Source organism: Gossypium hirsutum, chromosome D02 (genome assembly GCF_007990345.1).
Source record: "Gossypium hirsutum isolate 1008001.06 chromosome D02, Gossypium_hirsutum_v2.1, whole genome shotgun sequence".
Lineage (NCBI taxonomy): Eukaryota > Viridiplantae > Streptophyta > Magnoliopsida > Malvales > Malvaceae > Gossypium > Gossypium hirsutum.
The window spans coordinates 28,364,088-28,379,809 of NC_053438.1; the positions used below are offsets into that span (position 1 = coordinate 28,364,088).

At 35.8% G+C, this 15,722-nt stretch overlaps 1 protein-coding gene across 2 annotated transcripts; it reads left to right on the plus strand.

The window, feature by feature from the left end:
* The first annotated feature begins 264 nt into the window (after positions 1 to 264).
* LOC107910608 (dihydroceramide fatty acyl 2-hydroxylase FAH1) lies at positions 265 to 9,987 on the plus strand. 2 transcript variants are annotated; one of them, XR_005910625.1, is made up of 8 exons: positions 376 to 653; positions 1,227 to 1,285; positions 1,659 to 1,751; positions 1,850 to 2,046; positions 2,201 to 2,306; positions 2,577 to 2,723; positions 2,916 to 3,120; positions 9,681 to 9,987. XR_005910625.1 is itself a non-coding variant. In XM_016838514.2 (7 exons), the coding sequence occupies exons 2-7, from the start codon at positions 1,235 to 1,237 to the stop codon at positions 3,033 to 3,035; spliced, it is 714 nt and encodes a 237-aa protein (XP_016694003.1). In that variant the 5' UTR covers positions 265 to 653; positions 1,227 to 1,234; the 3' UTR covers positions 3,036 to 3,354. The 2 variants fall into 2 exon arrangements, 1 of the variants encoding a protein (XP_016694003.1); XM_016838514.2 differs by lacking the exon at positions 9,681 to 9,987 and having other exon boundaries at positions 265 to 653; positions 2,916 to 3,354.
* The last annotated feature ends 5,735 nt before the right edge of the window (positions 9,988 to 15,722 follow it).

Genomic DNA, 15,722 nt, shown 5'->3' on the forward strand with positions numbered 1-15,722 from the left:
TCAAGTGTAATCTGAATTCGAATCGTTCTAATCGTATTTGTTATTCAGACTTTACTCTATTTCTATAATTAAAAACAAAAATTTGTGTCTGATGACATTAAACTCAATCAAAAGACATTTGAACACTTTATATTTGATCCATTAATAGCTTGATTAATTTGATTATTTTATGTTAAGATCGGTTAAATTGATTAAATTAACCAAATGCTCACCCCACAGTCAGCAACCAACACCCTTTAAGCACATCAGCAAAATTCGGCATTCACATTCTTGCATACCATGTGAGCAAAATACAAAATAGTTCCCTCACCCCCACCCCCACCCCACCCCCACCCCACCGCAAATACGAAGCTGGATCTTCAATATGCCAGACTGGCAACCGTTAGAAATTTAGAATCCAACGTGAGACAGATCCGCTGGCCTTTTTATTCTTCGATACCCAACAATATTTCTTTTTTAAATCAACGGCTGATATCATCTCCCACGATTTATCTACACTTAATTTATACCCCAAAATCCTGTCCCTTTTCTTTCTCAGTCTTCTCTTTGCTTCACTAAAGTATACAAACCTTGTTCTTCTATTTTAGCTTCTCTTCACATTGAGAAGCTAGCTTTTTGGTGCGTTTGCTTAGCTTCAACCCACATTGTCTTTGGTTGGTTCTGCTTCCTTTCTTTCTTTCTTTTTAATTTTCTTATTGGCTTTTTATTTTTGTGTTTTTCTTTAATCTCTAGATCTGCTGTAATTTATTTTCTCTTTTCTTCTGAATTCTGGGTTTTCGTTGATGTTTCAGTTAAGTACATTGTGTTGTTATGCTGGTTGGGTGCTTAGAAATTTGGGGTAATAGGAATATAAGTGCTTGATTTACTAATTTTTTTAGTAGCACTGTTTCTTTTTCCTTTTTCCCTTTTCCTGCAAATTTCTGATTGATGGCTGAGATATGATGTAACCGAATCTTTATTTAGTATTTTATAATTTGAACAACTTTTTAAAAAAATTAATTTGTGGTTCGTCCCTGTGGGAATCTGATTCATGATTTTTATCCTCGAGTGTTGAGTGTCGAAATGTGTTTGAAAATTGGAATTTTGAGGTTAAGTAATGGTACAAATTCCATGGAGTAGCCTGACATAAGTGGAATCTTGTGTCATCCTCACTCTTTTTGTTATTCTTCAAACAAAAATTACTAATTCATTAATCCTTTGCTAAACAGATTTATTCTTTAATGCAGTTGCGAAGATGGTTGCACACAAATTTACCGTTGATTTGAATAAACCCCTTGTCTTCCAGGTACCAAGATCATATGTTTGATTTTGGTTTATCTTGTGGAACAAGCATGCGTGGTGACAGCTATGGTGTAACTGGTTTTCAGTTCACTTATATAGTTTCTTATGTGATTAAAATAGCGACATATAGATATGTTTGTGAAATTTTTTATTGCTTCATTAGTCCTGTATTTCTTTTGTTTATTTCCTTGATTTGATTTCTTGGTGGTGTTAATTAGACACAAACTTCTTTACCACTTCTTGTTCTGTTTCTTTCATTGATTTCATTGCTTCCTTTTTTGCAGTTTAAATACTATTTAGCAATGTTAGGCATGAGGGAGATTGATATTTTTCTAGTTGAAAACTACTGATTTTGACTGTTTAATGATCTACGACAGGTTGGTCACCTTGGAGAAAGTTATCAGGAGTGGGTTCATCAGCCTATTGTGAGCAAGGAAGGTCCTAGGTTCTTTGATAGTGATTTTTGGGAGGTATTTATAAACATTTTGAAATATTTTATTAAGCATTACTGATGCACTTTGTTGTAAGTGCGTGCTAATGCATCTTTGGCTTGTTTTACTTGAAACAGTTCTTGACTCGCACTGCCTGGTGGGCAATTCCAACCATATGGCTGCCTGTTGTTTGCTGGTGCATTTCAATGTCCGTACGTATGGGGCATACACTTCCCCAAACCGCTTTAATGGTTGCTTTTGGCATTTTTCTGTGGACATTTGTGGAATATGTTTTACACCGATTCCTTTTCCACATTGAAACTAAGAGTTATTGGTTAGTTCCTTCTCTCCTTGGTTCACAACTCTTGTAGAAAAACATCAAATGCATATTTTACTTTTGTATTGCAAATTTTATTGCCTTTTCTGCGCATATTAGCCTTCATAGTATGCTAGAAAGATGTAATAATTCATTGGGAACTTTGATATAGGGGAAACACCATACACTATCTTCTTCATGGCTGCCACCACAAGCACCCTATGGACGGCCTGAGGCTTGTTTTTCCACCTGCTGCAGCTGCTATATTATGCATACCGGTGTGTTATTTTACTTCAATTCTTGTTCATATATTACATGATGATGCTAGTTAGGTCTCCCATTCGAGTAGATGACAGCTGAGTTTTGATAATAGTTTGTGTCTAATGTTCTTTTACATGGTAATTTTGTTTCCTGTTATTCTGTAAAATCCTTCAAAACCTTGAACTGTGAAAGTTTGCATCAAAAGCATTTTATTGCATGTGCAATTCATGTATCTTTGGATTATTCTGTTTACTTGCGTTCCACTTACCGTTTTTGGTCTTTACTAGTTCTGGAATCTGATTAAGTTTTGTGCCACTCCGTCCACTACTCCTGCTTTGTTTGGAGGAGGTTTACTTGGGTATGTTATGTATGATGTCACCCATTACTACCTACACCATGGTCAGCCCACCAACCAAGTTCCTAAAAGCCTTAAGGTAAGAAACTTATGTTTTAACTAGTCGCAGGCAACTTTTCTTGCTAGTTTAACACATTATCTAGAGCAGGTTGTCGCTATAAATTTTCAGCCCCATGGATTTAATGAAAGCAGATTTTAAACCTTATCAAAGTAGCAGTTAACACTTGTGTCACAAGTGTTCCGTAGCTTGATTTGATCATTTTTATTGCAGAAATATCACCTGAACCATCACTTTAGGATCCAAAATAAGGGCTTTGGGATCACTTCAGCGTTTTGGGACAGAGTTTTTGGAACCCTTCCTCAAACAAAGGCAGCTGACAAGGCTAGATGATTTAGTAGGCTAGTATGATAGCAAACATTGATTGGTTGCAACCTGTGAGGACCAAGCCCAGGTCTGGGTCTATTTCCAGGTGAAGGTATTGAACAATATTTACATGTGCTTGTATTTTATTTTTGTAGTGTTTTGGGGTTGGCATCTTATATTCCTCTAATCTTCCTATCTATATAATGAGTTGTTTGTGTAAATGCATTTTCAATTATTTGAGGAGTAGAGCTTCCAGAAGCACTTCTTTGTTCTTCTTTAACACTTTGAAAATCCCAATTATTTTGTAGGAAACTGATTGTAGTGTTAAAAATCCATTGTTATTATATTTCGTATGGGTGACCACTCTCTGGAAAAATTATTAGGAAAGGGTTTCTATCCCGATTCTCATCATTAAGAGCTGCATTCGATTCAATATTTGTCTCCATTAAACATTTAACCCTTAAGGATATTTTGGCCCATTTTTTTTTTTTTGCACTTCGGTCTCAACCTTTAAATTTTAATCATACTTTTCTTTCAACGAAACAAGTTTTATAGGGCATATTTATACTTTTATTTTTTTTATGTGATTAATTTTTTTTATGAACTTTTTAAAAATTTTATTTATTTTTTAAAAAAAGTTTGAAGGTTGAATGTCAAATGAATTAAAAATATATAACTATGCCTGAAATATATAAATAAATATTAAATTTAAATATCTAAATTCGTTATTTAAATAAATAAAATAGATTTGAATTACAAACTTTGATATTAAACAGTATTCAAGCGAAAGTCTGATGCAAAATACAAAAACCAACCTCCAAAAGTTCATATATGAATATCAGATCAATGGAAATTCCATGTGTAACATTTTTAAATAGGGTTTAGGAGTTTAGACCAGCGAATCGTTATTGACTATTAAAGGACCTATCGTTATTGACTATTAAAGGACCTAAATTGATTGGTTAACAAAGTTAGCGATTGAATTGCAAAAAAGGTGAAAGTAGGAGTAGTTGTATAGTTATTTGAGAAGAGTTGAGGAAACAGTTTCCTTCCTTAATTAAATTAGAGTCATGCATGACCTCTTCTCGTTAGGAGACCCGTTCGTCCTAAACTACCCTAGTTACATAGGAATTAAAACTCTGCCAATGAAGGATTTTAACCTTTATAAATACTAAAACTTTTTTATTAGCCATATTTTCATTCTTTCTCGTTTTCTGTTGAGGTGCTGCAAATAAAAAACTAAGCTTGCTTTTGTTAAAGATTCAAGGTAAGACTCTGTTTCTACGTTGTGCTAGGTGATTAGAAGTAACTTTAGGGCCTTTAAGTAAATTTGCAACAAAGGAAACTACGTTTGCCATAAGACCAAAATGTATCAACCTAGGTTCGCTTGAGTTATTGAATGAGTCTAAATGTGCTTTAACTATTAGTGATATGTGTGTAAAATGTTTGTGAAGTTGCGAGCCTGGTAAGGTCGTTTATGAAAAGGGAAAGGCGAAGCTTGTTTAAAGCTTTCAGCAAACTGGTGAGTGTTTAGGGATCGCCACTTGTATGTGTGAACCATAGTATTAATCAGGAGCTTAGGCTTTTACCCTAAGTTACGAAGAGTAAGCATTCTCTAAAACTCTATTTTATGATTGTGTTTAAATGTGTGATTATTTGAACAATGATATGCGAGCTCAATACTGCTAGCTATATATATATGAACAAGATTTGCGAGCTTTACAAATTGCGAGCTCTATGTGATTATATGTTTTGCGAGCTCCTCATAAATTGTGAGCTCTATGTGTTTGTAAAATTTTTGACACTAAAATCTTTTAAGATCCGTTGGATATAATGACATGCCATAGGATTATTAGTACTCATCTTTGTGTTTTGTGATTTGGGTGAGAGGCTCTGAGACAAAATAGGAGGAATAAAGGAATGTCGAGCTAAGCTCTATTCAATGGACATGCTAGAGTGATGGAGAGTGTTAGCTTAATACAACACTTGTGAGATATGTTAGACTCTTTGAGCAAAGTGCAGAAGTTATAAGGAGATTCGTTTATTCAATAGAAAAGAATATGCGAATAAGAACTAGCTTTCCAACTTATCATGTTTTATTTTTTTATATTAATTGATAGTGCGTAACTGTGAACTAGACTTCATGTAACTTTGGCGAACTTGGTTCGCAGATAGTAACTAAAATAAGCTCTTACTTAACTTATGTTTTTGTGCGTGCTAATTGGTTTTTCTGTTCATTCACTGAGTTGTAAACTCACACACTCTTTGTAACCTCTCAGATAGGTAGCGTTGGGTGAGAGTACGCGACGAAGTCAAAAATTCAACATATTTTCCTGAGTAATCGAAATGGTTGATTTCTAGAAAAATAAGGCAATGTGGACCAAAGTTATCCTAGAATTTAAGTCGTATTTTATTATCTCCTAGAAATGCTTTATGTAACTACGAGTTCTTAATGATTACTCGTGCTAAAATTTAGGTATATGGATGATATGTTTTCTTAAAAGTTCTTGCTCATGTTTAATGAATTTACATTCATGTATAAATCAAGATTTAAACAATTTAAGTTTATTCACATAGTACCTAATGTGCAAGCCCAGCTCGTCTAACCCGAAGGGTTCGTGAGGACTCTTAAAATGGGACAATTCACAGTAAGGGGTTTGCCATATATTTAGAGTAGTCATAGCTCGCCAAAATCCATATGCAAGACTCTGAGGAGAGTTTCCTCAACCTATTACTTCCTAAGTCCCAAATCGTGACTCACAGAGTGATGACAAGGAACAGCTCGCAAGGGCTATTCTTAGCTTTCCTATTTTAGAGCGAAACATTGCTGCGAGGTAACATACTGCGAACTTAGGGTGCGAACCTTAAGAACGCAATCCTTGAATCTTTCATACCTTAATCCATGGCTTAAAATTTTCCATTATATGATGACATATAAACCTATTAATGTGCGGTGTGTTGGAGGTTTGTGGGTGTTGATCGGAGAGTCACTCTGGTGGTTAATGTGACACCTTGCATTTGGGTTAGACTGTCCCGGTCAGGTTTGGGGTATTACATTCAATGGTATCAAAGCCATGTTTGGTTAATTTGTTAGGTTCACTAGGCTCGATAGGTTTGATGGGTGGGTTTACTAGTTGTTTGATTGTTTTGCAAACCCTACCATGCGAACTTTCTATTATATGAGCCCATAAATAAATTTTTGGGAGATTGTTTGGAATAGAATTGGGAACACATTGCCTTTATTAGCATGTTCTTTTAGGTCATGCCAAGGATCGCTTCTCGCTACTCACCTACGTAGTTGTTTTGTGTAATTAGAAATTACAGGATGCCTATGGGATGAGTTAACATTAGTGCGAACCGTGCCAACTAGGGTGTGAGTAGTGGTAATGAAACTGCAAGCCCTCTAGAGGGTGACAGGACTTCGACACTACTTGTGCGACCTCGTAGGGAAAATGTTCTAGATAAAAGTGTGGAACCATTGGTACAAGCCATGATCGGGGCTTTCCAATGTGTCGCTAGTACTAATACTACCCCAGCCAATCGAGGATTGCCTTTAGAGCGTCAACAAGCCCTAGGTGGGAATGAGTTTAGTGGTATCAGGGGAGCTGATCCTACAAAGGCAGAATATTGGCTCGAGCTGTTAAGAAGATCCTTGAGCAAATGACTTGTACAGAGGAGGAAAAGCTTGGATGTACTATGTCGTTACTCACTAGCAAAACCCATCGTTGATGGAACACTGTGAAGTAAGGAACTGCTATGAATCTTTTGAATTGGAACTTCTTCCTTGAAACATTTAAGAAGAACTTCATAGGTGAACAATACATGGAAGCTCGCAAGTGAGAATTTATTAAACGGGTGCAAGGCGATATGTTAATAGCTGAGTATGAGGTAAAATTTGTGCGACTTACCTAATACGCAGCTGAGATGGTCTTTTTGGAAAGGGATCGGTACAAAAGGTTTCACTTTGGATTGCATCACAACATCCAAATTTATCTAGTAGCACATAACAGGGCAAACTTCGATGAGTTGGTTGAAAAAGCGAGGGCCATCGAGGAGATTCAAATAGAGGCTCTGCAAATTAGAATGGGGTTAGAGAAAGGAATGACTGGACAGTCTGGACAAACGACCAAAGAGATCGCGAATCACGTAACTCTAGTAGAAATGTAAAACGTAATTTTCGATCAAATCAGTCGTGATAGCAGAATAACACCGTGGCTGGTATTGGAGGCTCGCCTAGACCGTTTAGTTGGCCATTCTATGAACATTGCGAACGTAGGTGTCCTAGAGAATGCCATAAATTGATTGGGGATGCTTTAAGTGCGGATCCAAATAACATATGTTAAGGGACTGCCTAGAACGAATAGAGAGGTTGCAAACTCAGAGCTCAACCCTCACCCTAGTGCGACCAGGGGCTCACAGTTGAGGTCGAGGTAGAGGTGGTGATACAAGACAGGCTAGGCAGCGAATCCTAGCGTACACACTCGTACATTTTGAGCGAACTAGCCTGTGAGTTGGGAATTCCAGTAGGTGTGACAGCCCAAAATTGACCCTAGTCGGGAAGTGGTTTCGGGACCGCTAAACCGAGTCACCGAAATGTTTGAATGTGATATTTATTGTCTAGAATATGTAATTATGAATGTGTGAAAATTTCAAGCTTCGAATTAGTCGATTGCATGTGAATTTAGTCAATAGGACTTATGTGAGAAAATTTTAAAAATGTGATAGGTCAATGCGTAAGGACCTATTAGTGCATGTGGAAAAAGGGGGGACTTGCATGTCAAATTCCCCCTATTAGTAGTGGCCGGCCATGACAAGCATGGTAGACCAAGTGTGATGGGCAAGACATGTCATAGACATGTCTTGTTGGTGCATCATGGGTGGAAAAAAAATAAAATAATGAGCATGGAAATTAAATAATGAAAGGGAATATGATGAAAATAAAAAAAAAGTGTGTGGTTGTTTCTCCCCTCCCCCATTTTGCCGAAACTAGAAAGAAAAACAAAGAAAAAAAGTGCTCATCCTTGGCCAAAAGTTTTAAGGAGGAAGGAAGAAGAAAGGTTAAGAGGTTCGGCCATGCATGTAGCTAGGCTAAGGTATGTTTGATGATGTTCCATGAGATGCATGTATATTTTAGTTGTTAGCTTGAGTCTACCTAGCCCATGGTCTAAATCTTGCTATGTGATGGAAAGGACACTCGGCCATGGATGCATCATTCTTGGTTGATGTTTGATGTTGTGGTGATGAGGCATGAAGATGAGTTAAGATTCGGCCTAGGTGGATTTGTGTTAATGCCATTGCATGCTAAATATGAAGCTTGTTAATGATGCATGTGATGGTGGATTGATGATTCTTGACTCTCCTTTTTAGCATTTTGAGTGAGCACATATTTGCATTAGTTGCTAGATGGGGAAGAATCGGCTAGCAAGTTGTGTGCTAAGGCCGAATATAACTTTTGTATGTTAATGAGCAATGCATGTGTTAAATTGATGGAAAGGGAGAGGATGCTTTACTAGTGTATATATGTGCGTATTAGCCAAGTTTTGAACTTGAAACAAAAGGGTGTTTAGTCAATACAAGTGACCATACTTGTAGAATGTATTAAGTGTTGAAATCGGCCCCAAAATGGACATGCATATTCGGCCAAGGGGGAAAAATTGGCTAATGTTGAGTTTGATTCATGATTCCGTACATATGTGACTTTAATGTCTAATGTATAAATATGGGCTAAGTACCTTGTGTTCCTCTTTTCGATGCTCAAATGATTAAATCAATTTATTTGTTTAATTAAGCTCAAGAGCAAAGGGGAAATAAATCCGATAAAGGGAAGGAAAAAGTGGTCAAATAGCCATCGGAATCGTTCGACAACATCCGAGGTAAGTTCTTGAGTAAGAGAGCTTAAATTAAGATTTGATTAGATCATGTTTTAAGCAAACAAAATCATGCTCTTTGTGTGTGGCTATTGAGCCGAAATTGCAAGAATGATAAATGTCTTGTGTTTGAGTTTTGCTAATGAAAACGAAATACGAATGTGCCATGATTTATTGTTAAATGTGCATGGTTATTTGAATGATGTCTGGGCTAAGTCCCGAAGGCTTTGTGCTAAGTGACCATATCCGGACTAAGATCCGAAGGCATTTGTGCGAGATACTAATTCCGGGCTAAGCCCGAAGGCATTTGTGCGAGTTACTAAATCCGGGTTAAGTCCCGGAGGCATTTGTGCGAGTTACTAAATTTGGGTTAAGTCCCGAAGGCATTTGTGCGAGTTACTATAACCGGCTATGTCCCGAAGGCATTTGAACGAGGAGCTATATCCGGTTAAATTCCGAAGGTACGTGATTTGGGAGTGAATGGTCTTGCTGTAAAAATTTCAGTTAATGCTCTAGAAACATCCCAACATTGAGGTATGTTTCGTATGTGCTTGAATTTAGTTGAGCCCTTACAAATAAGTATTCGCTCAGTTGATAAACGAGCTACCGGCCTTTGGCTAAGTTGATCTTTTGTGTATGTACATAAGGGTTGGTAATGTGAAGCAAGTATGATATCGAAAATTTGTGCATATGAAATTATCCGTTTAGCTATATGAATGCTATACTTTGTTGTGCTGGAATTCCTTGCTCAAAACTTACTAAGCATAAATTGCTTACTCCGTTTCATTGCTCCTCTGTTTTATAGATTTGGTTCTCCAGCTATCGGACTCGGGATCTTGAAGTCAAAGTCGCCCACACTATCAAAGCCCCTTTTTGGTACAATTTTGGTTGAACTTCGAAATGGCATGTATAGGACTACCCGTTTGTTGTGGGTCGTGGACCCTTTGGACTTGTATAATTTTGGATAGCCATGCGAAAATGGCTTATATGTGTTTGAGTATAATGTTATAATCATTCGGTGTGGATATGCTTGAAAAGGATTAGCCATGGGAATGGTTAATCACTATCATAAATTGTGCTATTTATGCAAAAAGGGCTAGTTGAATCATGGAAACCATGAAATAGGTAAAGTCTACCTTAAAGGCAGATGCTGACAGCAGCAGTGATGTAGATTTGGAAAATCACTAAAAATAGTAGGAAGGGAATTAAATAGTGAATAAATTATGTAAACAAACCTTGATGAATCTACTTTCATAGGAAAGTAACGAAACAATCATACGGACAGTATGTTAAGAGATATTCAGGTTCTCGTAAGACAGGGCCAGAACGGTTTCTGGATTTCCTGTTCCGACTTTGGAAATTCATTATAAATTAACCAGAGATAATTAGGAGTCATACCATATATGGATAGATTCCTCTCTGAGTCTAGTTTCTATAGAAACAAACGGCATCAGTATTGGAGCCCTGTACAAGGAGATATCCAAGTCGTAATGCGCAAAGGTCAGGGTAGTCGATCCCTGTAACATTGGAGACTTTGACTAATAAACTGTACTAATTGGCCTGACCAAAAATTCTAGAAAAAAATATGTAGATGGGAATATGAGTCTAGTTTCGGGGAAAAATCACGAAACTGATTTTCGAGTTGTGAAACTCAAGATATGATTTTTAAAGCGAATAGTATGCAGATTGGTAGTGTCTGGGAAATATTTTTATAAGGGGTTTAAAGTCTGTTAACACCTCGTGTTCGACTCCGGTGTCGGTCTCGGGTTCGGGGTGTTACAGTAGGAATCATAGATGTAGGTATGATTGTCATTAATTTGTTTGGTGAGAGTGTTCAAGTCAATAGAGTGTACTTATAACACCCTCCTGATAACCAAATTTAGCCTAAAGAAGAGAAGGTCAGGGAATAGGCCCTAACAGAGTAAAGTGTTAGATTTGGCTAAATGTTCGAAGTCTGTAGGCACTCCCGAAGACGAAGCCTTTTCTACATGAACTGGTCGGTAGAAAACGAATTGGTAAGGTTCTACCCACCTAAATGATGTTTTGGCAGAGCCGTAAGAGGAACAACTCATGTAGCAATGATGGAAAATCATGCTTTAGAAAGCAAGAAACTTTTGTTAGGCGGTATGCGCCAAGTTTGTCTAGGCTACGAACTTAGTTACATTCCAATAAGTGGTTAGGAACAAACCATGAAATGAGTTCACATGCACCTAAATATGCGTGTGGATAGATTGTCATGTACGGCTGAATGGTTAGGATTGTGACAAGTGTCAAGTTATCATAAGGGCAATGGTTGTATAAATCTAGGTTAGCAGGGTTATCGTTATCCTTCTTCAATAAGTATTTCGGCTTAGGTCTATGGAGAACCAAAATAGATCCTTTAAGTTGAAGGTAGGAGCTAGATTTGAGCTTAGAGATGTCCCTGTTAAGGTAAGGTTCACAACCTTACATGCTATGCTGCCAAAGACCATATCTGTTTAGCTTGATAAAGTAAGCATGGTAAAGTTTTGTTATGAGATTTTGGTATTCAAAGTGGAAAGAAGAATGACCTAAATGTACTGATCTTGATGAGTTTTGATTTATCATTTAGGGGCTTGTAACGGCCTCCACCTGACCTGATCAACCGGATCCGAGTATTGGGTGTTACACCTAAAGACTGACATACTTAGACTCTTACTTTACTTTCCTATGTAACTATTTGACTAATAAAAGTTCTAAGTCTTTATAACTGAAATACCTCATTTCACTTATTGTGTATAACTCTTGTACAGTGTAAAATCACATTTACAATCTGGATAATATAACTATTGCTTTCACCTTACTTTTATCATTATATAGAGTATTACATTTTATGCGCAGACTTTAACTTCGCCATAAGGCTTTTCTTATAAACTTATGTGTTATCGTTACTTATAACTAATCGTATGACTCTCTTAGCTTTTTCTTTGGCATAGACCGTAACTCTACCATAACTTTTTCTTCTCTGTATGTATATTAGAACAGACCGTCGCTCCTATTGCGTAGCCTTAGAATCGTCTCTCATCTCCCTTATTTCTAACAGATCCTACAATCAGAGACAACTATAATAAATTCATGAGAACTTGTGAGGCATTATCATACATTTATTCATCATTCCATATTAAGTATAAACATTGCACTTCACTTTATGGAACCAGTCAGATACTCATCTAACTCAGCAAAACATGTATTAAATCTCTATATACCTTGTACTCCATATTCTATAAACATTCTTACCTTAGTTGGTATCATTTGACTTACAAGTTTGTACTGGAAACTCACTTTCCATTTCACCTTCCTACTGGTGGTCAAGGCAGATTTCGTCCGCTTCTCATCATCATGCATTTCTTATCATTCTTTCGTTGTCTCAAGCTGGATAGTTACGATTCTCTTCAACATCTGCCACTTCGGTGTTGCCATTGGATCTTTGTCCTAAGGTCATTTCACAGACAGTGCCACTAAGGCGTATTCTTTACTTCAGATGTCTTCCTTTATCTTTGGAAGCTACAAACACATGCTTGATCAATAGATAGCCACGAAGGCGTCCACTTAACTTAAATAGCGACAGAGGCATCCACACATCATTAGATAGCCACAAAGGCGTCCAGGTACATTCAATAGACTTCGCCATGAAGGTTGTAATATCCCTAAACCGGGTCTAGTAGTTTCGAGTATATTTTTTGGGTTTCGAGGGTGGATTTAGGAATTTATCGGGTTAATAGTAATTTTTTTTTAATTTAACTTAGGAGGTCAATTTCATCTAAAATCGATTAAACAATAATCTGGAAAAAGAAAAAAAATATTTTTGGAAAATTAATTTTAAAGTAATTAAATAATTATTAGTGAAGATAATTAATTTGGGTCGAAAAAGAATTTTAAAATAATTTTTATTAGGAGTTAATTTAAGTTGAATTTAAATATTAATTAAATTGGATTTGATTTTAAAATAAGGAAAATTTTAGAGTATTTATTTTAAAAAATAAACCTTTAAATTCAGAATTTTGGAGGGAAATGATCAATTGATAAAGTAAGGGAATTGTGGAGTGGCCATTGGACAAATTTCCCAATTTTTAAATTTCTGGTGGGTCATTTCAGTTTTAAACACAATGCATCTAGCCTACTTTTCACACGATTTACATCATATTAGAAAGCTATAAAATTCATTTTATTTGCATGGTTTTAAAGATCTATCATTAGAGAATAGATTCAACAAATTTCCTTATCAAAATACTCTCTTTTCACCCAAAATTATTTACAAAAGTAGCCAAAAATATTTTGAATTTTCTCAAGATTGTTGAATCAAGATTTTCAATCAAAGGATTTAGAACGAATCGAAGGAGAGCTGGAGTGATCGATTTTTGTGAAGAATCAAGTATTTGACTTGATGATACAAATCTGGTAAGCTTCGAATCTTGAAGAGGATTGAGCTAATTGAAATTGAAGCTTGGATTTGCTTGGTTGATCACTTGGTTGTGGTTGAGTTAGTTGTGTGGTGAGTGTTATTAAAGGGCGATTTGGTAAATTTCCCTCACTTATGCTTAATTGGATGATTAATTACTGATTGCAAATATTTAATTAAGTTTTGGTTGGTTAATTTTGCAAGATTATTGATATATGTTTAAGTGATGAAATTTTTGTTAAGTGTTGGTAAGTGAGCATCTAGTGATTTTATGTGCTTAATTTGATTGATTATAATGGTGAACTAAGCAAGTATGTTGGATTTTTTTGGTTCATGGTATGTTGATATTTTAATTGATAAATGAACATTTATAATAGGTAATTGGTATGCTAGATTTAATTTGATGTTAAAATGGCTATGTTACATGATTCACATATGCATTTTGACACTTTAAATTGAGCACATTATTGACTAAAATTATTTTATGATTGATTGATTATATTGGCATTATAACATGGTGGATCCATTGGATTTAGTTGGCATGCCTTAGGATTTGAGTACTCACCATATTGATATGTTATTTATGAGAAATGAGGCTCTAGGTGGACTGATTTGGAGTAGATAAATGAGTGTTGAGCTTGTGTCTCCATTCAACGGGACTGATTTGAGGCGATATAAGGGAGCATGTGGCCTTGGCCCGCTCAATCCGGAATTTATTCTGATTCTAATTAGGAGTAAGGAGATCCATTTATTCGATGTATGATCACCCGATTAAGCCATGATTGTATATGCCAATATAAATGTACGAAATGTTATATGCTAAATTGATGATTATATGCCATGATTAATTATGATTTTTGATACATGGTTGAGCATATGACATTGAACTATTATGGATTGATATTGTGATTGAAAATTTGTATTTGATTGGTTTCAATTTAAGCATGATTTGGGTGCTAATTTACTCGTCGTTTAATTAACATTCGCTGAGCTTTTAAGCTCACACCCTCACATTCATGCAGTTAACTGACGGGATTGAGGAGCTGAGGAGTCGAGCAAGAGAATTCCAAGAGATTAAGGCTCGATAGAGATTTAGTTACACGTTTTAGAGATGTTAATCGGGCATTATGGAACTTCCAGGGCTTTGTTTAATTTTTGTTGTAATTGGACTTGGACATTTGACATTTCTAATTTTGGATGGTTTTATAATAGCATATATGCATGTTTGAGTTTGATTATTGAATAATTTATGGTGTATTGTTGCTTGACAACACGGTGATTAATAACACGGTGTGTGAGGCATGATGTTTACACTAACCATTGTTTAAATGAAGCATCCATGGAGTGGTTTACTAGCGACTAAGGTACGCCACTTATTTGAATTAACCGGTTGGTGATATGCATGAAATTAAATGTTTAATTCTATTTAATTGAGGCTTAATTGGTGCTAATAAATTCAATTGAAGGTGTATGAATATGTATAATATTTAATTGTAGCTAAATCGGGTTTAATTGGCCATTTAAAACTCAAAATTGGGTTTAAAATCGAATTGTTCACACAAAAAACTGTAGTGGGCTGTTGGGGGTTTGAATTCTAGTCTTTTTAAATTGGTTCTTTGGTTCGTTTAAATTACAAATTAGTCCTGTAACTTGATAAGTCTAATTAGAGCCTTAAATGATAAGGAAGCTTGATAAAATTTTAAGATTAGACTTGTAATTGATAAAATTTGTTAGAAATATGCTCAATTTAATATTTGGGTATAGTATTGATAGTTTGAAATTGTTACGATTTAGTCCTTAATGAAAAAACTTGAATTAGACATAGAAAATAAACTCGGATTAAGCTAAAATTTTTATGGCTTGCATAAATTGACTAAAAGAGGGTTGATAAATGTATAGATCTAAATTCAGGTTAGTTTAACCGTAGGTGATAAAATGACAAAAATGCCCTTAGGTTAAATTACTTAGAAAAAGTTTAAAATTGGTTCACAAACTGCTTCCGCATTAATAAATAACTAATAAATGTATAAGATTGAGGTGTTATAAGGTTGGGGGTGTGTCGTGGGAGGTTGTTAGCCAGAGAGTCACTTAGGTGGCTAATGTAATGCTTTGAATTTAGGCCAATCTGTCCCGGTTAAGTTTGGGGTGTCACAAAGATGCTTTTAACAGAATTAGTCACAAATGCTCTTATCATAACAAAATTAGCCACAAAAGCTTCACTTGACTATTTTCACCACAAGGGCTCACATGTAACAAAGAACAGCCATAAAGGCTTTCACAAATCAAAGAACAACCACAAAGGCTTTTACATATTGATAACTTGGTGTTTTCTACGATAGAGATTCACCTATACTCATCATCATGAGATTTTCCCATCATCACCTGGTACTCACCCAACCAGCCATTTAATTATATTCTTTTCCACATAAC